The sequence below is a fragment of the Cercospora beticola genome, chromosome 4 (assembly GCF_033473495.1).
Source record: "Cercospora beticola chromosome 4, complete sequence".
In the NCBI taxonomy this organism is placed as follows: Eukaryota; Fungi; Ascomycota; class Dothideomycetes; order Mycosphaerellales; family Mycosphaerellaceae; genus Cercospora; species Cercospora beticola.
The window spans coordinates 570,160-595,462 of NC_088938.1; the positions used below are offsets into that span (position 1 = coordinate 570,160).

The window sequence follows — 25,303 nt, forward strand, 5'->3', positions numbered from 1 at the left end:
GATGTTCACTCACATTCGGACGAATCACCACAAGCACATTTGATCAGAACTATCAACATGTCTCAACAGCAGATATCTGCGAAGAAGCAGCAAGGTATTTTGTTCGAGTCGCGATCCATGCGAAGGCATGTCTACTGATCATTGTCACAGAGCTGCAAGTCCAATATTCAAATTACAAGGAAACGCTCCAAGCCATCGCACAGAAAATCGGCGACGTCGAGCAAGAAACCGAAGAACACAAGTGAGTGCGCTCTCCGTTCCGAACAGCACTTCGACAGCCCATTGTTGCGGTGAAGAGCACTATCCGGACCATTTCGCCTACAATCCGACTTATTCATGGTGGCTCACGGGAGGCCAAACCTTCTTTCACCGCCATCCATGTATCTTTCTGAAGATCACCTTTCCCAGCCTCCTCGGTGTACGCGAACGAGGCCACCGCTATAAATGTCGTATGAAGTGTATATCTATAGCAGCGGGAGTGGCTCACGTCGCTTAGCGCTTCGCAACGCTTGCGCAGCAGCGCGGCTATGGCATATGCAGGGCTCTCGAGTGACAGATGATGCTGACAGCTCGGTGTAGGTTGGTGCTAGAGACATTGACGCCATTGTCTGGTGATCGCAAGTGTTTCCGGATGATCAATGGCGTTCTTACCGAGAGGACTGTGAAGGATGTTTTGCCTGCTCTTCAGACGAACGCGGATGGTTTGAAGAAGGTGCTGGACGATCTTGTGAAACAGTATACGAATAAGCAGACGGAGATGGAGAAGTGGAAGGTAAGATCTTGCAGTGAGTGATCTCGTTGACACGTGCTAAGTCTGGAGCAGAAAAAGAACAATATCCAGGTCGTGCAGCAATGAACAAAGTGAATATCGTTGTGCTTCGAGCAAATGGGACTGCGCTCATCTAAGTTTCAGTGCGTGGAAGAACTCAGAATACCAGACAGTGTAACAGAAAGTGGTGTCTGAGGCTCTGGTCTTCCCGGCAGATGCTCAGGGTCAGCATGATGCAGGCAGTGACCGCAACCTGCTCGCTCTCTGCACCTACACACCGTTGGACGTCATCATCTCGGCACGACCAGATCTTTGGAAGTAGGCCACGACATCGATGAATCACTTGACGATCACGAACGGAGAAGATTGCAGTGCCCCGAGGTGCATCTGCTCGGCAGTCACCAGATAGCACATTCGGGCCGGTGCAAGCATGTTGTTCGGCGAACATCATGAGCCGAGTTCTGAAGAACCTACTTTGATAGATGCGCTGTAAAAGGAGACCCTCCGTCAAGGTAATTGCCAACCGAGCGATCCATCTCACTGTCTTGTTTCTCCCCACTTCTAGACTCCATGTTATGGTGGGCCGTCACCCAACCTGTTTATCACGTGACGATTGAAGCATGTCTCCAGGTACCTGTTTATCTGATGCGCTGTCAACACGAGCTGCACAATGACATGCCCCGGCGTGGAGTCGGTAATGTCCCCCACCATCTTCTCCAAGTCCAGACACCCAGAACATGGCAGAAAGCCAGGGCTTGCCAGTTTGGTGGGAAGGAGGAAGAGGCTTGCAAGCAGCCTTATGCACAATGCGCTGGCCCGGTCCTTTAGCTGTGCGAGCAGATCCAATACTCGCAGCCGGAGCATGAAATCCATCATTGATTGGCCTCAAATCTCCAGCAGATGCTGTCAGGGACCGCCTTGCGATTACTGGTCACTCCAACGTCAGGCTTTTGCCCATTGTGTCGTGAAGAGAAAGGGCGATGTCGCAGGTAGATGTGTGGTATCGTCAACACTCGCTGAGCTCGTCTGGTCTGCGCCGCCGGCCATGGCTACGATGCCAACACATAGCTGCACGCTAGGTAAAGGATGCAACAGTTGGGATTCTGAGGATCACAGAGTAGTGAAGCTCCTCGTCCGAGCCATGACAACATTACTCCGCCGCGACTTGGGCGCTCATGCATGACATCGTGAACACGCGGGATTTCAGGTGCTTTGAGGACCGCAGCAGGACCCGCGTCGCCCGAAACTGCGCAGAAGCCGGGAGGTGTCGCGCATGGGACAGCATGGCCTGTCTTGCGGATGCACGTGTGTCGAGTCGTCGGCGCACGCGAGCGCTGTGAAGAGATGAAGTTGAGCGGGTGCACGTCTGTCACTGCCGATGTGAACAGCTCGATGCGGTTCGGCGGCCGCCATTGGCCAGCGAGGGAAACTGCCAGCCGCAATCCGCTCCCGCCCTCTCAGACCTCCGCTCGGTTCAAAAGGCAAGCTCTTCGCATTTTCTCGAATTGTTCATTGGCTCCTTGTCAAACTGCTGCATACAGGCCTCCGAACGAACGACACTAAGGACCCGCAGGTGCGCCGCTACACGCGCTCCTCACGTACGACATCGCGAACACGTCGGACAGCGCCCACCCCACCCCAGCCAGACCGCCGCAGGGCTTGCGCCAACTCGCATCAATCGGCCGTTCGTCAGCCGAGTTGTTGTCATTCCAATCCAAGCAGCGGGCGCTCCGTCAGCCGGCGCAGCAGCATCACCGCACAGCGCATCCGTTGGGCTCTTGTCGAGGGACGTTGTAGCTAGCTGGCTGCCCGTGTGGCGCGTCTGTCGTGCGAGCGAGCTTCTCTCGGCGAACCTGTGCTGTGCCAAGCTCCCTTCGAACCATCTGGCGCATCGCCAGCAACGCAAACTCTCGCCTCGCATATCGACAGTTCGCGAGCTTCTGCTGCATTGCTGCCGCGCGAGGATCTGGTGTACTGCACTTCGTTCGGCGGTACCTACCGCCATACACGCGCGCATCGATCCAACGCCTCAGGATCGCGCTGTGCTCACCGCTGGCCTCGGGCTCCACGCAATTGTGGAAACACACCGCTCTGCGTGCAGCAAACTACGACAGATCTATCCTGCCGGCGTCGGCAACTAGATTCCAGCTGCGCCTAGCTGCGTCTTCTGCATCACAGGGGTGGTGTTGACGTGTTACCAGCGAATCAGTGACAGCACACGCTTACACAAAACGGGTCTGTACCTCAATTAAAGATGTCGCAGTCCCCAGAGAGAAACGAGGACGAAGGTCCGGCCACGCAGACGCCCGAGAACAATGAGACTGCTCAGCAGCAGCCTGACCAACCCGAAGGAGAAATGAATACTCGACCAGAAGAACTGGGCTATGATTTCGAAGTCAAGGAGCAGGACCGATGGCTCCCCATTGCGAATGGTAAGTCTTGCCTCGATGATGTTGCCTGTACTCCCCCAAACTCCTGTAGCACCTTGCGTCCCACGATGCACCGTGCTACCCTAGTCGCGTCGTGATTTGTGCTCTGGCCCTCTTTTGACAGCCTGCACGTCGACGAATGCTCGCTCTCAGGCGTGTGTCGTCCACATATAACGCTGCAGCGCGCGTCTGGTCTGCACGTTCGTCGAATCAGAGGCTTCTTGACCAGCCCAGCGATCTGCAGCCTACGTCTCGTTTGCCGCCGACTGGACGACCAGACGACACGAGACAGCACCATGTCAACATCGCCGCACGCGTCGTCCTCCTCTCCACAGGCGTCACACCGCGCAAAACACCCGAATCGCAAGAATTTTGATCAAGATGCTAACATACATAACTTTGCACCAGTTGCCAGGATCATGAAGTATGCACTTCCGGAGAATGCCAAAATCGCGAAGGAAGCAAAGGAATGTATGCAAGAGTGTGTCAGCGAGTTCATCTCTTTCATCACCAGTGAAGGTACGTTGATCCAATCACTATCGACTGTTGCTCCCTCGAGCCATGGCTAACACTGCTACACAGCTTCCGAGAAATGTCAACAGGAGAAGCGCAAAACCGTCAATGGCGAAGATATCCTGTTCGCGATGACATCGCTCGGATTTGAGAACTATGGCGAGGCACTAAAGATCTACCTTGCCAGATACCGAGAGGTGAGTGCTGAAACGGGTCTCAAGCCACACATCCCCTGCATATTCGGCCACTGACAGTCCACCTAGAATCTCGTTGCCAAGGGCGGCGACAAAGCTCCCAATGCTTCTGGAGGAGCGGTGCACGACAGCTCTGCGCCATACGACACTAATAATGGATTGGGCAGTGGACTTGAAGGCGGGGACAGCTCCACAGACTTCGCATATGGTGCCGCCGCTCAGTACTAGGCGCTTCGAACGTCAGGGCGGTAGCCTCAGACTCCTGAGAACACCATGCCCGATGTCCGCTGCGTCCCTGGCGACGATGTCTCGGCGAGCATTGCACCCGGCTGGCACGGATACTACCCTTTGTGACCTTCACACATTGGGATCGAGCGGATCCTACTAGCACGCTCTTGATTACGGGCTACTCTTTCGACTTGGTCTCTGTTCATGTCTCATCCCGGGACAAAGCCATTGACCTGGCGGATATCAGCCTTCAGGCATTCGATCTGCCAGGGCTCGGAGGCTTACGGCGATTACGGCGTTATTGTTACTGCGCAATTCATTAACCAAAACTAGAGAAACCTTGAAGACTGGAGGGAGAAGAGCTCTCTTGGATACAAAGCACGGGCGGCAGGGAAGGTTGAGCCTGGATAGATGGCTACGGACTGCTCGCGCAGGTTAATGAGGCTGTAAATTAAAGTTATACCCAGAAACGACTGTCGTGGGTGGGCGACAGGAAAGGAACAGAGAAGGACATCAGGCGATAGCACTTGTATGCGATGGTTTTCATTGACTTTTCTTCTCGCCGTTCGTCTGATGTGATTTTGGCGCTTCCAAATACGCGAAATCTCAATGCGGCCGACCCATGACGCGCCTGACGCGTCGCGACTTCTGCACTTCACTTCGAGCCGTTGAGCTTTGCAGGCAGATCTCACAGAACTACACGCCGACACGGGCCTCTCGTACCGAACGAACACATTCACCTGATGCATATCGTACGTCGCATTGAAAGCAGTATTGCTGCATCGCCAATATGGTTCAGCTGAGCAAGACGAAATACAGACTGCTGCGTCAGGTTCGACACCAGCCGCACGCTTCTAGCGATGATCATGAGGATGTCCCCTGTGTAAAAGCAACTTCAGCTTTCAAATCAATTCCTTTGGAGCCAGTGGCCAATACGGCTATACCTTCGCCGAGGCCAGTATATCAGCCTCCGCCTCCAGTACCGCAAATCGAGAACAGGTTGAGCTCTCCGAAGCGAAAGGCGCCAGAAGTCATTGAGCTGTTAGACAGTCCGCCGAAGAGGCAGAAGAAGGAGGAACGTGGTGTAAGAGACACCTTGGCGAAGACAAAGGCAGAGAGGAGTCTGCCGAGTCCTGTCACGACAGATAGCCCGCAGAGCTGGCGGAGCCGCAGGGACACGATGCAAACGGAGTACGACTTCGATGCGGATCCGCAGAGTAGCGATGATGCTGAGGACTCATATGGAAAAAGTGGAGGGAAGAGGGACAGCAATGGAAGCACAAGTACGACGAGGACGAGTCTGGGAAGCACGCAGAGCTTGCCGAAGCAGGCGGAGAAAGGAACGAAACGGAAGAACGACGAGCAGGAGGGGAAGAAGGCGACCAAGGGGCGTGAGTCTGGCTTTCAACGCGTTCCGTCGATCAACCCACTTAGCTCGCGGGACAATGATACGATCAAGAAGCCGAAATTCAAGAAAACGCCAGCAATGATAAAGCCTGTTAGCGACGACGAGCTGGATGGTAGTGGCGATGAAATCTTCGGAGATGCCAACATCTTTGCTAACAAGAAACGGAAGCGAGGCAATGGCGCGCCTCGATCATCTCAGCAGGGCATTGTCTACGGGAATAAGGCAAATGTTAAACGAACAATCCAACCGCCAAAGAGACCCTCAAAAGAACAGTCAAAATCGGCACCCCAACCGGAGACGGTTTTCAAGAAGCTTGATTTCCAGGAACTTATGTCATCGCAGACGGTCCCAGACAGCTCACATGCCGAAGCCGATGACTTGTCCGAAGAAGATCTGGTATCTACACATGATCCTGATAACGGTGGACCAGATTCAGACGATGGCAACATCACATGTACGATCTGCGATGAGCGTGTCAGGAGGCTACTGAAAGAGGAGTTCGAAGACGAGGTTCTCGATAACAGGCCGTGGAGCTACAAGTGGCAACAACGATTTTGCACGTGGCACAAGAGGAGAACTGTACGTGAGATATGGCAAGAAAGAGGCTACCCTGAAATCGATTGGAGCAATCTTCGGAAACGGATGCGTAAGCACGACAGGTTCTTGTCGGACGTTCTGAATGATAGGGTTGCATCGCACCACCGCGAGAAGCTAAAAGATCAGAGCAAAAATGGTCGATCACGGCAGAAAGACATTGTGGCAGAGGGGACAAGTAAGTTTACGATGGGCTACTACGGCCCTCGAGGGGAACGAAGAGTCAACGACTACATTATGAACCGCTTCGCCGATGACCTCCGGAAACGATCGACGAAGGACAAGCTCATCCTCGCTTCGGGCATTCAAGGTGGCGTGAATGGTTTCGTCCAACTCGTTCTGGCTCCACATCTCGCTGAATTGCTCGTCAAAGAAGACCTCAATCTGACACAAAAGGACTGGGGAACTCGAGCGCGAGAGGTTCTGACCGAGAGTACAGAGATAGGCGAGCTCCTGTTTCCTGAGGACGAAGATAAGTTTGGCGACGACGCTTATAAGCATCATATTGTGCAGGAAGAGCAGGATGTGCTTGACCTGGGCACTGATGAACAGGATGGTCATGATGCACGAGGCGGAAATTCTGAAATCGAAGTCGTGGAACTCGATTGATCATGAAAGTTGATCTGTTTGGTATTTGTCGAGCATGATTATGTTTCTGCTCGCTGGCATCTCATGTTATAGTACATAGTTTTTACAATGAGCTGACCAAGCTCTGTGTCTCTTCGGACAGTCTTCGTGTTGGCTCTTTCTGCCAGCTCTGTACTGCTGCATTATGCCTCCTCGTCCATCATGCTTCTAGCAGCCCGTACTCCCTACTCTGTGTGGCGATCGGCAGTCTTCTCTTGCGTGGATCGACGTTGCCCGCTCAGGGAGAAGCTGCCATCTCGTTGACTGCTGTCGACGGCGCCCGCCGACTGCATGTTGTCCATGTCACAGGCATCCACATCAATGTATGCTGTGCAAGCTCCAGACGTTGCGCGAAGCGTGTCTCGAGGCCAGACTTGACGTGCGCATCCGCATGGAGCGCCAAACTGTGTCTAATACTCCTCGAAGCTCACGCTTCCTAGTGCCTCGCGCTGGCAAGTATTTTGTTCTCGTCATATCTTTTCATGCTTGTTACTTCATCTTACTTTAGTTCCCGCTCAAGTCCTCTGCTCTTCTTAACACTCTCGAATGTCGGTCCACTTCGCTCTGGATCTCTTTGATTTTCATCTTGTCCAAGTCGAGCTTCATTTCTTTCCCGTCTTCTGTTCGATTGGGGTCAGCAATTGTCCCCGTCCTCCTGAGTATACCTCGTGAGAACTTACTGAACGAGAGTGATAACATCGCTGGTTTATTCGCCATCGCCTTCGGTAATAGTTTCACATCAATGGCCATCGTTGATCGTGCATTGGGCGGTAGTTGTGCGAGGAAGTTGCGTGCGGTTTTGCCGGAGCGGGGGTTGAAGGGCGAAAAAGCTGTTGTTACGGCGGTGAGGTATTTGGTGATCATTTTGGCGCTTCTTATCGGTGGCTATGGAAGGGTGAGGGAAGGGCGGTGGGTGGAATAGTGGGAGATGGGGAGGTTGTGCTTGCGGAGGAGAGCGGGAGTGCCAAGAGATATTGGGGGAAGTTGCTCTCTCCTTCCTACATTGCTTTCGCTTCCTTGCGTTGCTGCACTGGACCTGCATTACAACCATATCTCTTTAAGGCAGCGCAGACAGCGCCAGAATTCTGATATGAATGAAGACAACCCAAGCCGCATTGCATTGGAATGCCTGCTGCTTCGCTGCTACTGTCGAACCATTCCTCAGAAGTCCAGGTGCAAGCTCACGCGACTCAGCACCACTTGCCTTCCATAATCAGCGGAAAAGCGCAAGACCGTGAGTGACAGATCCCCCCACCAGCGACAATACGTCTGCCGTGCGGTAACTGGATCCAGCATGCGGCGCGCTATGGACTGCTGAATAGTAATCGCATTTTCTCCCACGACTATCTCGTCCGAAGGGCTTCTCCCACGACTAACTCACCACAGCCTAGATTGCCACAGACATTCAGCTGCACCTCGCCGACAGCTCAAGAAATGCTAAGTGAATTCAACAGATCAGATCTGCGCTCATCTTTGCTTCTAGTTGCAAGTCAACACTTCATGAGTCGGACAAGCTCCATGGCCCATTGGTACATCGCTGCTTGTGCCGCTACAGCTTGTACAATTGCCAGCGATCGGACTGGAAGAAGAAATTACCTTCGAATTTGTCAATGGGCTGATCACAAGCTGGAGCTGCTCAACTTCACTTGGCGCCGGCGAACAGGCCGAATCAAGGCCCGCCCACAATACTTGCGCTCATGTCCGTACGCCAAGGTGAGCCTCATGCGCCACCCGATAAGATACAGGGACAAGCAGCGTGGCCGCCACGAACCAAGCGCCTGGCATCAATGAAGCACATAACCAGCAAATTCAAGCACTCATCAACTGTCACGAACCTAACAATCTATCGCACGTGAGCATAGCCTCGAACAGCAGCACTCTAACTTAATCTGCGACAGAGCGACCGAGACCAGAGCAATCGACGCGCTGGAAGCTGTGCAACTGCAGACAGCCCCACTTTTCCCCAGCTTCGATCCCGAAACCGAAAAACATGCTTCGCACCATTCAGATCTAGGCCTACGCCAAAGTCCGCTTGAACAGATTGGGAAGTACGCTATCTCTGGGACGAACTTGTGAGAGTCTTAGACCGCAGAGCCACATCTTGTGCCGCGGGACCGGTACCATCTAGCAGTACGTCTCTTCATGGTAGGTGTACATCTGGGACCATCTTTTAGCCTCTCAGCCGCATCGTGGTCTACGAGCGTTCTATGGACGTTCTGTTCCGGGCCCGAGCGTTGCGACAGCCCGATACTTTGATAGCCTCGCCTTCACGAGCGCCTCGAACACGCGATGTGCGAGCGGCGGCATAGCGGCCCCATATTTCTCGGTTACGATGACCAGGACTTTGTGTGCTGGGCAGCATGCTGTCGCGTGGTGAGGCTTGCAGCATGTCGCCGCCCTGGTCGCGTGGTCGTTAGTACAAGAACGACCTGATGGTCCGACTGGTTTCGCTTTCAGATCCACCTTTCTCTCTCTTCTCTCATCCAATCCTTGTCTATTGGCAGCATTGTCATCATGCAGCTGTTCTCTAAGGAAAAGAAAGAACCCGTGTACGTGGAGGACAACCTTGACCAGGTTGTCACCACTGCCGAAGGGGATGTTGTCGAGAACGCCGACGACCTTCACCGTCGATTGGGCAACAGACAGATTCAATTGATCGCCATTGGTGGTTCCATTGGTACTGCCATTTTCGTCTCCGTTGGTATGTCGACCTCATGCTCAATATTCACCGTTGACTTCTACTGACAATGATCGCTTTCAGGTTCTGGTCTTGCCCGCGGTGGCCCCGGTTCCCTGTTCATCGCCTACGCTATCTACTCATGCTTCCTCGCACTCGTCAACAATGGAATTGCGGAAATGACTGTCCTGTACCCCGTCTCTGGTGGTTTCGTCCGTCTTGCGGGTCACTTCGTCGATGAGGCCTTTGGGTTCATGGTAAGAGGCACAGAAATATTGTCGACGATACATTTGCTAATGGTTCACGACAGGCTGGCTGGAACTTCTTTATCTACGAGGCACTGCTCATCCCATTTGAAATCACGGCTTTGACAACTGTGCTGGGCTTCTGGTCAGCGGACATCCCACCTTGGGCTGTTCCTGTCGCCTGTATCGTCCTCTACGGCCTTCTCAACTGCCTTGCTGTCAAGGCTTATGGAGAGGCTGAGTTCTGGCTATCTGGCGGAAAGGTCATCTTGATCTTCCTGCTCTTCGCCTTTACTTTCGTCACGATGGTCGGTGGTAACCCAGACAACGACGCCTATGGCTTCCGCAACTGGCGATCTCCAGACGCCTTCGCCGAGTACCGAACTACAGGCACACTTGGACGCTTCGAGGGCTTCCTTGCATGTCTCTGGTCTGCCTCCTTCACTGTCGTCGGTCCAGAGTACGTTTCCATGGTCGCTGCCGAGGCGAAGAGGCCACGAATCTACATCAAGAGCGCGTTCAAGACCATGTACGCTCGCTTCGCCATCTTCTTCATTGGAGGTGCCCTCGCTTGCGGTATCGTCGTTGCCTACACTGATCCTGTGCTCGTCGGAATCATCTCTGGAGACCTCGGTGGCAGCGGTACTGCTTCGGCTTCGCCATATGTCATTGCTATGGACAACCTCCGTATCAATGGGCTGCCACACCTTGTCAACGCTCTCCTCGTCACCTCCATCTTCTCCGCCGGAAACACCTACACATATTGCGCCACCCGTTCTCTCTACGGTCTAGCTCTCGAAGGCCGCGCACCAGCTTTCCTCCGCTACTGCACGAAGACCGGTGTCCCACTCTTTGCCTTCGTCATTGTCATGATCTTCCCCTGCCTGTCTTTCTTGCAGGTTAGCAACGGCTCTGCGGAGGTCCTCACATGGCTCATCAACCTCATCACTGCTGGGTAAGTTGCCGATTCTAAACTCCCCACATCAAAGCATCAATACTGACAATTTGAACAGTGGTGTTATCAACTACATCGTCATGTGCATCACCTACATCTTCTACCACAAGGCCGCTGTCGCCCAGGGCCTCGACCGCAAGAGCTTGCCATACTATGGTTGGTTCCAGCCAGGTTGCGCATACTTGGGTCTCGCCTGGATGTCCATGGTTGTGTGCTGCTACGGATACTCTGCATACGCACCATGGAACGTGGAGAGCTTCTTCATCTACTACGCTATGTTGATTCTTGGTGAGTTTTCACTCCTCCCCACTACTGCAATCATTGTACTAACATCAATCACAGCTCCTATCCTCTTCATCGGCTGGAAGGTCATCAAGCGCACCAAGTTCATCGGCTCTCACGAGGCTGATTTGATCTGGGAGCGACCTACCATTGATGCGTACGAGGCTACTTTCATTGATCCACCAAATGGCTTCTGGCGCGAGATGCTCCAGATGGTTGGTATCGGACGCAAGAAGTTTGGACAGGATCGTCGACGATCGAGCGTCGTTGTTCCAGGCAACAAGGTCTAAAGAGGTGTTCATGAGTGGTGCGGCATTTTGGTTTCACTACTTGCGAGAGTAGAGGGAATGTGGTGGAGTGGATGTTTGATCACGATGTAACGATTTGGAAGAAGAAGATACCCTGATTGCATGTATACATGCATATGAACAAACAAACTTGTCTGCATACTGATTCTCTCTCTCACTGCAATTGATATTGTTCTTGGTGTTTTTGACTTCGATGTGCTGCCTCCTCTGTCGGCCATTCTCATGCTGGTGCCCACGGCTTGCTGCTCACCCTATGCGACTTTGCTTTTCGGTAGACAGCGAAGCTTCTGAAAGACTTATGAAAAGCAGACATGAGAGGTGTATCTTTGCGATCAATCTAGATTCTGTCGGGAATATGTATTGAGACTTTCTCGACTGGGTAGAATATCTTCAACGTGAATTCTCTTTACACTGTCTGCTGCTGCGATCGGACATGGCGTTCTGGGAGCAGTCATTCTGTTCGCATGAGATAGGCATGGAGCTTCATCGCGTCACAATTGACATACTGCCCCAATTTAGTGACCTTGACTGTGGTAATGTATAGAGCATTGAAAAATCTCTCGACTTCCGAACACGAGGAGGGGCTGGATTTTGCGAGCGCGCGAGCATATGCTTCGATCTTTTCGAGGGCAAATGGTACGCCAGTCGGCCGGATGGATGATGATGATCGTCGGGCGAGGCCAGTCGGCACTCTTGGTTGAGAAAGTACACTGAGCTCTTTGTGCAGTCACGGCTGTGAATGGTCATGATCGACTGCTTCTTCTTATCTCTTCATCGCTTTGCAAGGTGTTCGGACCGATAGGCAAGAAGGTGATCCCGTTGCCCTGGGTAGGCCTCGTCGGGCTGTTCCGGACATCTTATGCTTGAAGGTGTGCTTACAACTTCCTCAAGTTGTGCTTGATCTTATCGCGCAGATTGGGAAAGAGCTTCGGAGAGGACACCGGATACCTCATCTCATTGACATTGACATGGTGGATCTGGTCCACCGCGATGTTCTACCGTACTGACCTTTCCTGATCGTCTTCGCTTATGCCTTCGCCTGCTGCTTTGCAGGCCAAGAGCAGCATAGCCTGGTCACTGAGCCTGATGTGTTATTCGGCTACTGGTCTCGTGCCTCGAAGGGCTTCGATATATCCTCCACGTGCCCCTTTCGCAGGCAAGGTACACGGAGGAAAAGAATGCGCCCTAATCTCGCTGGCAGCACTTCAGCCGAGAGGTACAGGCTGACGTGCATGAGTTCTGGAATCAGGCGATGCTTCCACCTCGCCCCGCATGCACGATCTGTGTCGCTGCCGTGCTGCTAGGATTCGCATGCCTGCAATTATGCACGAAGCTCAAAATGGTCGATTGTGGCTGGGCAGGAGAGACATGTGTTTGGCGGAGAGGACAATTGAGAACACGACAACAACGCTGGCACCAGTCGTGAGATGCGGCGTGGGAGATGGAGGCGGCAGACGTGGCGGCAGACGACGAGCAGCCCAAGTCGGCAGTCGGAACAACGAGGAACAGCAGCAAGTGCAGACCAGGGCAGGAGACAAAGCCGAGCGCTAGACCGGCATGCCTGCGCATGTGATGCGCGGAAAGTGCAGAAGCCAGACCCTCATTTCTGCCATCGTCCAGCGGGACAGCAGCGCGGCCGTGTGAGTGCATGTCCGCCGCCAGCTCTGCCTGCTCTTTCGTCCACATGCCTCGACGACGACGTGTCGCGTTGGCAACATTCACCTCTGTCCGCTGCCACTGTCCTCCGCCCGACTGACCACCGCTCCGCTGCATCGTGCCCACGGCAGCAACGACCAGCAACGCCCGATGCCCGCTTGACGTCCTTCCGCTCAAGCCATCCCCGCTGCGCCGAGTCAACTTCCCTCCCACGGCAGCACATACTGGCGTGCCCTAGCACAGGCTTCAAGCCATGCATGATGGCCACTCCGAACCCAATGCCACTGTTGAGCCTGACACAGTAGGCTCACCACCGCCTCCACCCGACCCAAACGTGCACGACGAAGGTGCCGCCGCTCCCATCAACCCCTCCAACTCGCCCAAGTCCGACGAGCCACTGCGTCTCGAGAGCGAATCATGGGACATCAACAGAATCAGTGCCATAGCAGCACTACAAATGCTGATTGATGCCCTCGACTCCCTCTCAAACACTACCGGCGATGTTCCACCCACTCCACCCGTCTCTCGTCCAGGAACGCCAGGCCCTTTCGGTCGAATACGACACCAGCGAAAGCCGAGTAGCACCCTTCCTCGAACATCATCCTCGCAGAATCTTCCGAAACTTGAGATCGGAAGCCCCGAAGCTCATCCTCATGAACCCATCACTGTAGTCGTTGGTACGGGCGTGGAAGACATATCGATACAGCACCAAGCCATAGCAAGGCGCTTCTTCTCCAAAACCGCTCCCCCATTCACCATTGGCCAATACCTCAAACGCTTTCACCAGTACTGTCCACACTCTCCAGGCGTCTACCTCGGCGCTGTAGCCTACATCCACCAGCTCTGCGTTTCCGATCTCGTTGTTCCGGCAACGACCAGGACTATTCACCGACTTGCCCTGACTGCCATTCGCGTCGCAGCAAAGAGTCTGGAAGATAACAAATGGTCGCAAGAGCGGATCTCGAAAATGGGCGGCATCAGCAACACCCAGATGATGAACTTGGAAATTGCAATGTGCTTCCTCTTGGATTTTGAATTGTACCTGGACGAGAAGATTCTGGCGAGGAGGATGTACTTGCTACAAGAAGCTGCTAGGAGAGGGTTCGGCGGGCAAGGAGGGCTGAGTGAGCAGTTCAAGTTGAGGCTGCCGCTCAGAAAGAAGGGGCCCAAGTAGAGTTTGCCTTTGACGAGCCGCAGAAATGGATATTTCTGTGCACGAGGACACCTGGAGAGCAGGCGCTGATTGCTGCGTTTGTGTTTGATCGTTGTGGGTGTCGCCAATTCTTTACAAGATCCGGAGGGGGTATTGTGTTGAACAAACTCGTTTGTGATGTTTCGAAAGAAAATGCAGGGTGATCAAGGGAGTACAGCGCGTCAGATGCGGACATCCTTCCGAAAATCTTTGCGACACGGGAACGATTTTGATTTGAAGCCGCCTCTGGCATGAACTTGCATGCAGGGAGGAAAAGGCGCTGGCGCTGGCGCATAAACGAGCACGAAATAGCATACAGCACTGGGGCGAGGCGTTGCAACTTTGCTTTTGGAGGATATCCTTCTTCTCGATGCAGCGTTCGAAGCAATAACGGCCGTGTCAGAATTACTGGATACCCTCAAGGGCGTTGGACTTTTTTATTCCGTTAACGGAACACATTGGCATTGGACGACAGAAAGAGAGGCACGCATGCATTATGGCAGCAAATGCCTCGTGGAGTTTCTGGAATTGAGCAATCACCTTGTTTTCAACGCGACTTTGGGACTTCTGAAATGTACGGTCCTTTTCAGAGTATGCAACGGACGCTGCAGACATCTCCAGTTGCAGTTGCGAGTATCGAGGATGACGATAGCTATAATCAGGACAGAAGTGACAGCAGGAATCCATCTGACAATGAGGCAGTACGGTACAGGTGGCTAGCAGCAACGAATGTAGCGAAATGCATCGACGAGACGAAGATTGCTGGTGCGCCCATTCAGGTCTCGCTAATCTGCTACAATTCAAGTCGACAATTCAAGTCGGTGAAGAGTAGAATAGCGAGCAGCTTGCACAGTTCAATCTAAGCTATTTGTATGCAGTCTGTAGACCACTCATTCACTTCAGCCGTACGAAAGCCTGTTCCACCCCGCATCATCATCGCTAGTCGCCAGCTCCATCTGTATCTCGTTCCTCCATCACCAAACTTCTACTCTTGTACAACATACCATCATGACAGACGCACAACATCTTGTGCAGTATGCACAGCGGCAGTTTGACGAAATCACTGCGAGCATCGAGCGCCATTTCGACCAAGTAGCGGGCCAGCTTCGCGAAAGCTTCTCTCACCAACGACCGCCAACGCCACCAAAACGATTACCTCCGCCTACCACATACCAGTCGATAGAACGATTGGTACTCCGAAACAAAGCCCTTACCGCTGCAGCCGTGGCCTTTCTCGTCACTGGTTCTATCGGCGCCGTCGTGTACATCAATAGCCAGGACATGAAACGCAAACGACGCGCGAGAAAGTCACCTAGCGGCGCTCGAACAGATGTTGTTGTGGTAGCAGGCGCAGTCGCCAACCCTTTGACAAGCGCACTATACCTCGACCTCGAGCGTCGTGGCTTCGTTGTCTACGTCGTGACCAATACGCCCGAAGACGAGCACTACATCCGCTCCCAGTCGCGTTCGGATCTTCACATACTCTCTATACATCCAGGCGAAGATGACCCATACATCACACACCAGGACTCCCTGGACCGCTTCCGCCATATGCTATCACATGAACACCGCGCCTTCGATCACGCCGAACCTCACAAACTCCATCTCAGAGGCCTCATCCTCGTCCCTGACACCTCTTCCTCTCCTCCTCTCCCCATCGCCGACATACGTCCCTCAGACTGGTCTGATGCGCTCAACACGCGACTCCTTAACCCAATCACCACAACTCAACTCTTCCTCCCCATCCTACAACCCGGCTCCAAGATTCTTCTCCTCACACCTTCCGTGACGCCTTCCCTTCAGCTCCCACTCCACTCTCCCGAAACAACAACCTACCATGCCCTCGAATCGTTCCTTCGCACCCTCTCCACCGAAACAAAGGCCTCAGGAATTCAAGTATCCCACTTCAAACTCGGCAACATCGACATCCCCGCCGTGACAGCGCGGCAGAAACGCGAAGGAATACACACGACGTCAAGATTCAAGCCTACGCCTCTGCGACAACTACACGATGCGGTGTTCGACCAGTTGGTGGCGAAGAAGGCGAACAAGGAAGTTTTTGTGGGAAGAGGAAGCTGGACATATCATGTTATTGGGAAGTTCATGCCGAGTGGATTGGTAGGTTGGATGATGGCTCCTTCTACAGCGAAGAAGGGGACTTCCAATACTGCTAGCGGAGGGAGAAAAGAGCTGGGGAATGGATCTGCGTCTGATGATGAGAGGCTGGCGAGTAGTACGGGGAGTATTACTTGGGAGAAGGTGGATCAGCAGTTAGGAGAGTGAGGAATAATCCAGTACAGTGCCCTGGCAGAGGAGAAATTCATTGAAGGCCAAGCTCTGTCAGATCCAGATTACGAGTTATGATTGGCACAATGTTTTGTGAGCATGGAGTTTGGCGTAAACTGAGGGCCTGGATTTGCAAGAGATCTTGTTTGATTACTCCAGCCGAGTATGTCACTTTACCACTTCGATTTTGCTGTGCAGATACATATACCCATCAAAGCGTTCTCCACTTCATCACATCGTGATGTTCCATAGGAAGTGTTCATTCATCGAATCATCATTCTGTTACTTCGCTTCGTCTATGTGCGTAAAACAATGCTGGCTAGATACTCACATCACGTGGTTGCTTCCGTTAGTGCACTTCGCATTCCGGCACGCTACCTCATCATCATGACTCCTTCTTTCCTTCTCTTCACTACCTCTAGTACTGCCCATCGATTGTGAGAGTACCCGTCTTCGTGATCTGCGCGAGCAAAATTAGCAAGTATCCCTTCAGACCCACTGAACACCGAAAGAAGACACTTACCATATACTCCGCAACCGCAACATCCTTACCCGACTCCTTACCATAACCAGATTCCTTGATACCTCCGAACGGCGTCTCAGCAGCAGATGAATTACCAGTATTCATACCAATCATGCCCGCCTCAAGATTCTCCAACAACCTCCACGTCCGATCAATATTCTTGGTAAAGAAATAACTCGCAAGCCCCATACTCGTATCATTCGCCTTCTTCACCACCTCCTCCTCAGTCTCAAACTGAAACAAAGCCATCACAGGTGCAAACGTCTCCTCCTGAGCAATCAACATCCCCTCTTTACCGCCAGTAATAATAGTCGGCTCGAAAAAATATCCATCATATCCGGCTGTTCCTTGGAGTTTTTTGCCGCCGAGGATGATTTTTCCGCCTTGTTTTGTGGCGTCGTCGACTTGAGCTAGGGCTTTATCGAGACTGCGTTCGGTGGTTACGGGGCCCATTGTGGTTTTGGAGTCTGCGCCGTGGCCGACGATGAGTTCTTTGGTTTTGCGGGCGAGGATTTCGGCGAATTGGGAGTAGACGCCGGATTGTACGTAGACGCGGTTGGCGGTTATGCAGGCTTGGCCGGCGTGGCGCCATTTGAGTGCCATGAGTTCTGTGAGGGGGTGGAGTGTTAGATGGGAGTGGAGATGAGGGTTGGAGATGACTTACGTGTGGCAGCTGCTTCTAGGTCTGCATCGTCGAAGACGAGGAATGGGCAGTTGCCGCCGAGCTCGAGGGTGCATTTCTTCAAGCCATCGGAACAGATTTTTGCGACCAGTTTGCCGACTCTGGTGCTGCCAGTGAACGTCACTTTCTTGACAAGTGGGTGCCGGCAAAGGGCTTCGCTGAGAGCTGGAGTTGTGTCGAGACTGGTCTGGAGGACGGAGAATACGCCCTTGGGGAAGCCGGCCTTCTCTGCGAGGTACGCCAATGCCGCCACGGAGAATGGAGTTTCTGGAGATGGCTTGACGATCATGGTGCAGCCAGCAGCCAGAGCAGCACCAGCCTTTCGCAGGATCATGGCAATGGGGAAGTTCCATGGCACGAGGGCTACAGCAACACCAATTGGCTGCTTGATTGTAAAGACACGCCTGTTTGGTGCTGATGGTATTTGGACTGTGCCTTGCACACGCTCTGCCTCGCCCGCAAACCACCAGGTAAAACCCAAGGCATAGTCGAGCTCGCCTTGTGATTCAAACAATGGCTTTCCGGTCTCGTGTGTCACGATCTGGGCCAAGTCGTCTCGGTTCTCGCGAATGAGTTGGTCCCATTTCAACAAGCATTGTGCTCGGATCTTGGGGTTGACTTTTCGGTACTCTTGGAATGCCTCGTGGGCAGCGACGACAGCCGCGTCTGCATCGTCTGGTCCACAGTCTGGAGCTGTTGCCCAGACCTTTCCATTGCCGGGATCTGAATTGTCAGTGAGAGATCATTTCTTTACAGCAAAGTCGCATACCGTAAACATCGAATCGCTTGCCAGACTTGGCCTCTATCCAGCTACCACCAGAGAGCGCCTGGTCGCGAAACAATTCTGGATTGTTCAACTAGAAGACTTATCAGAGCCTGATATTGCTTGAAACTCTACTGAACATCGAATACCTTGAAGGGAAGATTTGGTGCCATTGTTGCTGCTGTAGAAAGGATATTCTGTCGATTGTGATGCAATTTGGCAAATTGTGACTGGATCGACAAGAGAACACAAGAACAGCCTCAGATGTAAGAGTGCAATGTCTGGACCTCTTCTGCGTCACTACTTTGTTGTGCTGTGGTGTGTCTAAGCCGAGCTCGCGCGGGGCTCCCAATGATGCGGCCCACTATGTCATCCACCAATGTCTCCGACCTCGCCCCTCCACTAACACTCCGGGTACAGCGGGAATAATAAAAGAAGATGACAAAGTCTAGAGCCCCATCCTCCGGTCAACCGCGATCTCCCCAGCTCTCATCACAAGTACAAGATTGATCCTGCATGCATGCAAGCAGAAACAACCTGCTGCCGTTGCTTCCTTGGAGCCAACCAACCTTCCTCTTGCTGATGAAGAACAGAGTAGGCACATTCAAGCTTCATTCCCCGCACCACAGTACGTGGAGATGCATGGCCCTTTCCATGTTGAACATGCTCGTACCCTCAAGAACTCCAAATCGTAGCGAATAGCAGTCGAGAAGAGACACCCATGTTGCAGCCGAGCTGACGACGTGGGAGGAGCCTCAGAAAAGAGGAGTTGTCTTGCATGCTGCCTCCTCCTTGACATCTGCAAGGTCTTTTTCTTATTTCCATTGGAAAGAATATTGTACCTCTCTCTTGTTCCTTTGACCAACCAACCAGAACATTGACCGTGGTGGTTACACGACATACATATAAAATCGTACTTGTTGATCCAGCTTTTGAAGAAATGCCTCCTCGAGCTTCTAAAAGACAAAAGACTAATACCTCCTCTTCCTCAAACAATAACAACAACGAAACCATGGCTCACGCATGGTCTGATCTCCCCTCCGTCCTCTCAACAGCCATCTCCAAAGCCAACAAAGCCGCCGAAACCGATGGCGAATTGAAATCTTTCGCAACAACGAACGCTATCACTCAACCCGCAACTTTTGGTATCAAAGCTGCTGGCTCCGACAACGCTATTGTCGTGACGGTCCAAAATGGGAAGGTTGATATCACAGGCGGTACGACGAAGAATTGTGCTTTTGCTATTAGTGCGTTGCCGGAACAGTGGCAGGAGTTTATGAAGCAGACTCCTGTTATGCCTTATCAGTCTTTTTGGGTAAGGTTTTGAGAAGTGGTAAGATGATTCGTGAGAGCTGACTTATTCGGGTTGAATAGGGAATGTTTGGTATGAATATCAAGCAAGAGGGGATTTCGATTGAAGGCGATCAGACGGAGTTTGCGAGGTGGACTCACATTTGGCGTAGAGTTCGTAAGTATACTTGTTGGAACACGAGATTGTCTAAGAAAATTGTGCTGATCATTGCTCCTGCTTGAACTTTAGTCGAACTTGTTCACGATGCACACAGCGGTGTTACACCAGCCGATAAAGAGCCTGAGACTGATGTTGATCACATCGTTGGTCGATACGTATATCTCGACAACATCCCGCTCTGGGGCCGCTGCAAGGTCTTCTACGAACAATCTGGCGAAGGCGATCAGGATATCGTCTTTTTGCACACTGCCGGTTCAGACGGACGTCAATACCACGGCGTTCTCAACGACGAAAGAATGAGAAAGAAGTGTCGCATGACAGCTTTCGACCTACCCGTAAATCCCCCAGCCCTCCCATATAGCCCCATACCACAACCCAACTAACCTTCGGCTCCTCTCATCTAGGCCCACGGCCGCTCCTTCCCCTACTCAACCTTCCACCCGGGAAACCACACCAACACCGAAGACTCCTACGTCGGGTGTATCGCGGCCCTGATCAAAAAGCTCAACCTCAACAAACCCATCGTCTGCGGCGCCTCCATGGCAGGCCAAATTTCCCTCGCCTGCGCAATCCGCTACAAAGAAGTCGGTTGCGTTGGAACGATCCCGCTGCAAGGCTCGGATTATTTGGATATGGAACGTAGCTGGCATGATCAGTCTCCGCATGTGAATCAGGCGCTGTATAATCCGGAATGGATTTATGGGATGATGAGTCCTACGGCTCCGTTGAAGAATAGGCAGGTATGTTTGTTATGCACATGGAACGAGCAGAAGGTGTTGAGGGGGAATTTCTTTGCTGACGACGGTGGTTCGATGTAGCTCATCTGGCACTTGTACTCCGCACAAGCTTATGGTATTTTCCACGGAGATCTGGACTTCTACTTCGGTGGCTGGGATGGACGTTCGAGGATGAAAGATATCGATACAAAGGCTTGTCCTGTTTATATGTTGACGGGTGAATATGGTGAGTACAATTTCACTTCGTGTACACCAATCTCCTGGACTCAGGCTGACTTCTCGTGTGTGTTAAAAGATTGGAGCAATACACCTGCCATGTCTCAGGCTACTTGCGATAAGATTCCTGGTGGCAAGCACCAAGCGATGAAAGGACTTGGGCATTTCCCTGCGGTAAGTCTTGGTGCGAGGTTTGAGCATGTTTTCCAGAACTGACTCCAGCGTGCAGACCGAAAACCCAAAGGTATTTGTTGGATATCTCCTCGAGGCCATTGATCATATCCAGAAGACGCGCGCATAGGGGAAAAAGTGTCATTTCATCAAGAAAACAGAAACAAAAGTGTTCGATGCAACGTAACGTGTAGAAAGTATATTCGTACATACTCTAGGATCCTCCAATGAAATGATTCCATACCAGCTCCGTGCTCCCACCACCAATCTGGATCAAATAAAAGTGTGCCGCTGAAATGCCATTATTCATAAACAGTAGGGTATCTTGCATCGTAACCAGAGCTCACGCCGCCCACAAACCCGAGAGACAGACACAACTACTGTTGGCCCGAATGCTCTCTGGAATGTTGCCCAGACCATGGTAAGCTCACCGACCGAGTCAAATGGCGCCACTGTGTGGAGAGTCGCGATGCTCTCACCGTCTCCGACCATCTTCTTGGAATTTGTGGTGGCGGAGGCTCCAGTTCTTTCGCTGGTGGGAAAATGGATGCCACGCGATATCGTTCTCCCTCAATGATCTCGACAGGGTCGGGCGGTGAAGGACGCGCTCCGTGCTCAATGTCTATCACTCCGAAATAGTCACCGTTCTCAAAGGAATGGTCTTGCCCAGTAATGATTTCACGTCCTGGAGTCTCGTCGAGCCGCGTATCGATGCGCTCAATCTCTCGCAGTTCGGCCGCTATTGGTGTCATGAGCGGTGGTCTGCTGAAAGTTGTCGGGGGCAGTGCAATTGTTGCTCGTTTGCCGACTTTGGGTCCAGATGCCGGGCTTAGCTCTGTTGCTGCCGGCTTGTGAGCTGATTTGCTCAATGTGGAATCGGCATTGCTTTTGATACCGCTTGACTTGTCCCTGGAACCAGACCCTCCCTCGTCGTTCTGCGGCTGCACTGGGTTCGATGAGCCATTTGATATGCGAAATCCTTTTGAGTAGAACGATTTCTTGCACATAGGCTGTAGAATTGGCGCATTGACTGCAATAATTCCTGCTATCGTTTCTCGTACTCCCCATCGGTTGATCACCGTCGCCGAAGGGTTTGCTTTCAATGTCATCACAATTCGCGTGAGAGCAGCCGTGATGACGAAGATGCCAGAGGAGAGTAATATCCCTATCGTGATTTTCTTGCGCAAGGGAATTTTCAGTGTCCACAAAAGAGGTATGGGAACGGCCAGCAAGGCGGCATCTGTGATCACGTTGAGAACGGTGCAAACGTAGAAGTTCTGTATCCGGACTTCGCAATGCTCGGGCGGCTTTGGCTTGACTTGCCAGTTTAAGTGAAGTGGTCGACAGCTCAGCATGATCGTGAGGAACATGGCCAGGTACGTGACACCGCAGGCTACGCCAAGTGCTTTGACGTATCGTTCTTGTGGTAAGCCGAACGTGATTCGATGAAAAAAGAACAGCATGCAAGCCTTTAGACCCCATCTACATGGTCATTGTTAGTCATGACTTTGCAGAATTCGATCATCTTCTCACACTAGAAGTAACAGGTAAGAGGTAAGCGTATGTCCATGCCAAAACCCGCAGAAAGGGCCAGCGGTGCGAAAGTTCGTGCAATGATGCTTCCACACTGACACTTCCAGAGAGGACTTACTCAGAGCAGTATATGTGAACCAGGCGAGTAGTTCTGTGTCATTCAGTCAGAAGAGTTCCATGTCCTTGTTCGTTCGGGAAGGAGTAGGGGAGATAGTGTCTGCAGCCAATCCTGCTAGATGTTCCCACAGATTCCACTTACGCATCTTGGAGCCATATTCGACACTTTTGATTTGCGACGGAGTAAGTCTCTCAACCTGTTCTGCGGTATAGTCCACATTCGTGCCTTCTCGGTCTGCAAGTTGATTAGCTTCGGTGGCATCGTTCCGCCGGCATTCGAAAGAACTCGCACGCGATGGTCACCTGCGGCGCCGTCAGCTCTTGCCCATACGTCCGAGTTCCACCACCACACTCACAGTAGCCGCATCAGCGGTGTAGCAAGCCAGCACGAGAATGGCCATGTAGTCGTCGCCTGCAAACTGGCGGATGCCCACAGTACGAATCCGAACAATAAACCGAGCAAGGAATACGAGCACACCGACGCCGAAGAGCACCCAGACCTCAATCAGGTACGGCTGATCGTGGTAGACCTGGGTGCTTCCCATGCCGCAAGGTCGCAAGTCGAGATGGCACGGAGCCGATCCTCATCAGCGCGGAAGAAGTGAGATCTGGAAAGGTGAGGCCAAATGGGCGGAACTTGACAGTGAACGATTTTGCAGACCCAGCAGCAGTCCGGACGATCGCTGGGACCGGGACCTCGTCACTTGGGCGAAGTCTGCTCGTTGCCCTCGCATTGCGATGCGCTCATCAATGGCTTTTCTCCGGATCCCGAGGCATCAGGCCTGGAGAACCCATGCATGCCTGCGCCGGGGGATCGCCGGTATGAAACTGCAGCAATCGGAGCTGTTCTCGAACTTGTGCACGAACATGCTGAAATAATTCAAGCCGGTGAACGACGGGCCAGCATCACGAGTCGCGCAGGAGGTGTTGTTGTTGTTGTTGCTGCACTGTCCACTTACGCGTTCAGCTCGGCGCCTGCGCCGCCGGTAGCTATTTCCGCTCGCGCGCGCTACATTGCGGTGTTCCCAGCGGAAGTGACGACGGCTTTGCAGTGGGAGTTGTTGTCGTCGTGGAGAAGGAGCTGTGGAGATGCTAGCGGATATGCACTAATTTAAAATGCACCGCACCGCGCGGATCACGACTTGGCACAAACCACCGACACAGGAATACATCGTCCTGCTCTGCCTCTCTCACATGCTGAACGATCACGATCTCCGACTGACGCCGTCAGACGGCGAGCCCCTGGTGCCACGAGCAACACCCACCCGCCAAGACCGTTCCGACAGCGCTCGGCAGTGCAATTGATACCTATCGACTATGTACATATCTTCGGCAGTTGGACACCAAATCGGACACGGAGAATACGGACTGACGACATTAGAACTCAATGCTAACCTTGAGTGATTTCGTCTCTCCAGCACGAGAGAAGTGATCATAAGCCTTCTCGATATCCTTGAACTTGAAGTCTGCGAGTGAGGTCAGCATTAGTATCCTTCGCGAGAACGACAAGAACCAACTCACCATGCGTCACCATGGCGCTGGCATCAATCTTTCCAGCGGCAGCAAGGTCGAGCAAAGTCGGGATCGTATGCGCAGAGACAAGAGCCATCGAAATGGTTGTGCTTCGGATCCAGAGCTTCTCGATATGCAAGTCGACTTTCTTTCCGTGGACACCAATGTTTGCGATGTGGCCTCCCAGGCCAACTAGGTCTTCGCACATGTTGAATGTCGCGGGGATGCCCACCGCTTCCATGACAACGTCGAAGCCGTCGACCTCATCAAAGTGCTCAGCCGCAAGCTCACGAACTGAGCCTTGGAGATTTTTGACATTGTAAACGTGTGTGGCGCCCATCTTCTTGGCGACAGACAAACGGTAATCGTCCATGTCGAAGAATACTAGCTTGCGAGGTGCGTAGAGTTGGGCCGTCAAGCCAGCTGACAGACCGACAGGGCCTACGAACACAGTCAATGGCAAGCTTAGCAAGCGGAGGATCCGAATCCTTACCTGCACCGACGATAGCCACTGTACATCCAGGCGTGACCTTTCCGCGAAGGACACCTACCTCCAATCCTGTTGGCAAAATATCACTGAAAGACAACAACGTCCTGTCATCGACACCTGAGGGGACATTGTAGAGGGATGTGTCGGCGTATCGAATTCTGACGTATTCTGCCTGTGTTCCGTCGTGGGTGTGACCGAGGATCCATCCTGCCTTTCGACAAGAATCGGCCATGCTGCAGCAGAACATATGTCAGCGACAATTTCCACCTCGTTACTCAAGAACCGCCATCGCAATCGTACCTTCTCTTGCAGAACTGACAACTTCCACAACAGGTGATGCATCTGATCAATACCCGGTCTCCCTTCTTGAAGTTCTTCACCTCGGATCCTGCCTCTTCAATCACTGCGATACCTTCGTGGCCCAGTGTGCGGCCATCGGTCACAGTCGGGACATGACCTTGCAGAATATGCAGGTCCGAACCACAGATTGTGGTGCGCTGCATCTTGACAATAGCATCTGTGCCATCGACAATCTTGGGAATTTCCTTGTCGACGACCTTGTACTTGCCCACGCCTGCGAAAATGAGGGCCTTCATCTTGAATCCTTAACGCGTTTCGCAAAATCGTGGGAGATATGAATGAGCTCGAAAATGCCTGGTCGGAGAAGTTCTACTGACGTTTCACAAGCTACAAGAGAAGGGAGACGAGCTGCATGCAAGCTATAT

At 52.6% G+C, this 25,303-nt stretch overlaps 11 protein-coding genes across 11 annotated transcripts; 7 read left to right on the forward strand and 4 right to left on the reverse strand.

Annotated features, from left to right (window-relative positions):
- Positions 1 to 57: 57 nt before the first annotated feature.
- RHO25_005854 (uncharacterized protein) lies at positions 58 to 856 on the forward strand (the record flags this gene model as incomplete). The annotated part of the gene is made up of 4 exons (XM_023596726.2): positions 58 to 94; positions 151 to 241; positions 580 to 772; positions 824 to 856. The coding sequence occupies 4 exons, from the start codon at positions 58 to 60 to the stop codon at positions 854 to 856; spliced, it is 354 nt and encodes a 117-aa protein (XP_023452770.1).
- Positions 857 to 3,023: 2,167 nt separating this feature from the next.
- NFYB1 (Nuclear transcription factor Y subunit B-1) lies at positions 3,024 to 4,133 on the forward strand (the record flags this gene model as incomplete). Its single annotated transcript, XM_065602711.1, has 4 exons — positions 3,024 to 3,201; positions 3,607 to 3,717; positions 3,781 to 3,908; positions 3,975 to 4,133. 4 exons carry the CDS (start codon positions 3,024 to 3,026, stop codon positions 4,131 to 4,133), a joined length of 576 nt encoding a protein of 191 aa, XP_065458783.1.
- Positions 4,134 to 4,923: 790 nt separating this feature from the next.
- RHO25_005856 (uncharacterized protein) lies at positions 4,924 to 6,744 on the forward strand (the record flags this gene model as incomplete). Its single annotated transcript, XM_023596728.2, has 1 exon — positions 4,924 to 6,744. One exon carries the CDS (start codon positions 4,924 to 4,926, stop codon positions 6,742 to 6,744), a length of 1,821 nt encoding a protein of 606 aa, XP_023452068.2.
- Positions 6,745 to 7,266: 522 nt separating this feature from the next.
- RHO25_005857 (mitochondrial 54S ribosomal protein mL53) lies at positions 7,267 to 7,626 on the reverse strand (the record flags this gene model as incomplete). The annotated part of the gene is made up of 2 exons (XM_023596729.2): positions 7,267 to 7,382; positions 7,443 to 7,626. The coding sequence occupies 2 exons, from the start codon at positions 7,624 to 7,626 to the stop codon at positions 7,267 to 7,269; spliced, it is 300 nt and encodes a 99-aa protein (XP_023452901.1).
- A 1,650-nt stretch (positions 7,627 to 9,276) lies between these two features.
- Positions 9,277 to 11,211, forward strand: RHO25_005858 (uncharacterized protein; the record flags this gene model as incomplete). The annotated part of the gene is made up of 5 exons (XM_023596730.2): positions 9,277 to 9,463; positions 9,524 to 9,696; positions 9,750 to 10,639; positions 10,698 to 10,927; positions 10,982 to 11,211. The coding sequence occupies 5 exons, from the start codon at positions 9,277 to 9,279 to the stop codon at positions 11,209 to 11,211; spliced, it is 1,710 nt and encodes a 569-aa protein (XP_023452900.1).
- Positions 11,212 to 13,138: 1,927 nt separating this feature from the next.
- RHO25_005859 (uncharacterized protein) lies at positions 13,139 to 14,059 on the forward strand (the record flags this gene model as incomplete). Its single annotated transcript, XM_023596731.2, has 1 exon — positions 13,139 to 14,059. The coding sequence occupies one exon, from the start codon at positions 13,139 to 13,141 to the stop codon at positions 14,057 to 14,059; it is 921 nt and encodes a 306-aa protein (XP_023452899.1).
- Positions 14,060 to 15,085: 1,026 nt separating this feature from the next.
- RHO25_005860 (uncharacterized protein) lies at positions 15,086 to 16,360 on the forward strand (the record flags this gene model as incomplete). The annotated part of the gene is made up of 1 exon (XM_023596732.2): positions 15,086 to 16,360. One exon carries the CDS (start codon positions 15,086 to 15,088, stop codon positions 16,358 to 16,360), a length of 1,275 nt encoding a protein of 424 aa, XP_023452915.1.
- Positions 16,361 to 16,781: 421 nt separating this feature from the next.
- Positions 16,782 to 18,504, reverse strand: RHO25_005861 (uncharacterized protein; the record flags this gene model as incomplete). Its single annotated transcript, XM_023596733.2, has 5 exons — positions 16,782 to 16,823; positions 16,887 to 17,494; positions 17,551 to 18,291; positions 18,338 to 18,425; positions 18,481 to 18,504. The coding sequence occupies 5 exons, from the start codon at positions 18,502 to 18,504 to the stop codon at positions 16,782 to 16,784; spliced, it is 1,503 nt and encodes a 500-aa protein (XP_023452913.1).
- An 839-nt stretch (positions 18,505 to 19,343) lies between these two features.
- Positions 19,344 to 21,056, forward strand: RHO25_005862 (uncharacterized protein; the record flags this gene model as incomplete). The annotated part of the gene is made up of 7 exons (XM_023596734.1): positions 19,344 to 19,646; positions 19,706 to 19,799; positions 19,872 to 20,137; positions 20,207 to 20,542; positions 20,621 to 20,765; positions 20,835 to 20,929; positions 20,985 to 21,056. The coding sequence occupies 7 exons, from the start codon at positions 19,344 to 19,346 to the stop codon at positions 21,054 to 21,056; spliced, it is 1,311 nt and encodes a 436-aa protein (XP_023452072.1).
- Positions 21,057 to 21,303: 247 nt separating this feature from the next.
- Positions 21,304 to 23,121, reverse strand: RHO25_005863 (uncharacterized protein; the record flags this gene model as incomplete). Its single annotated transcript, XM_023596735.2, has 4 exons — positions 21,304 to 22,408; positions 22,559 to 22,610; positions 22,719 to 22,811; positions 22,908 to 23,121. The coding sequence occupies 4 exons, from the start codon at positions 23,119 to 23,121 to the stop codon at positions 21,304 to 21,306; spliced, it is 1,464 nt and encodes a 487-aa protein (XP_023452073.1).
- Positions 23,122 to 23,953: 832 nt separating this feature from the next.
- Positions 23,954 to 25,174, reverse strand: RHO25_005864 (uncharacterized protein; the record flags this gene model as incomplete). The annotated part of the gene is made up of 4 exons (XM_023596736.2): positions 23,954 to 24,042; positions 24,098 to 24,529; positions 24,582 to 24,811; positions 24,879 to 25,174. The coding sequence occupies 4 exons, from the start codon at positions 25,172 to 25,174 to the stop codon at positions 23,954 to 23,956; spliced, it is 1,047 nt and encodes a 348-aa protein (XP_023452075.1).
- Positions 25,175 to 25,303: the final 129 nt, after the last annotated feature.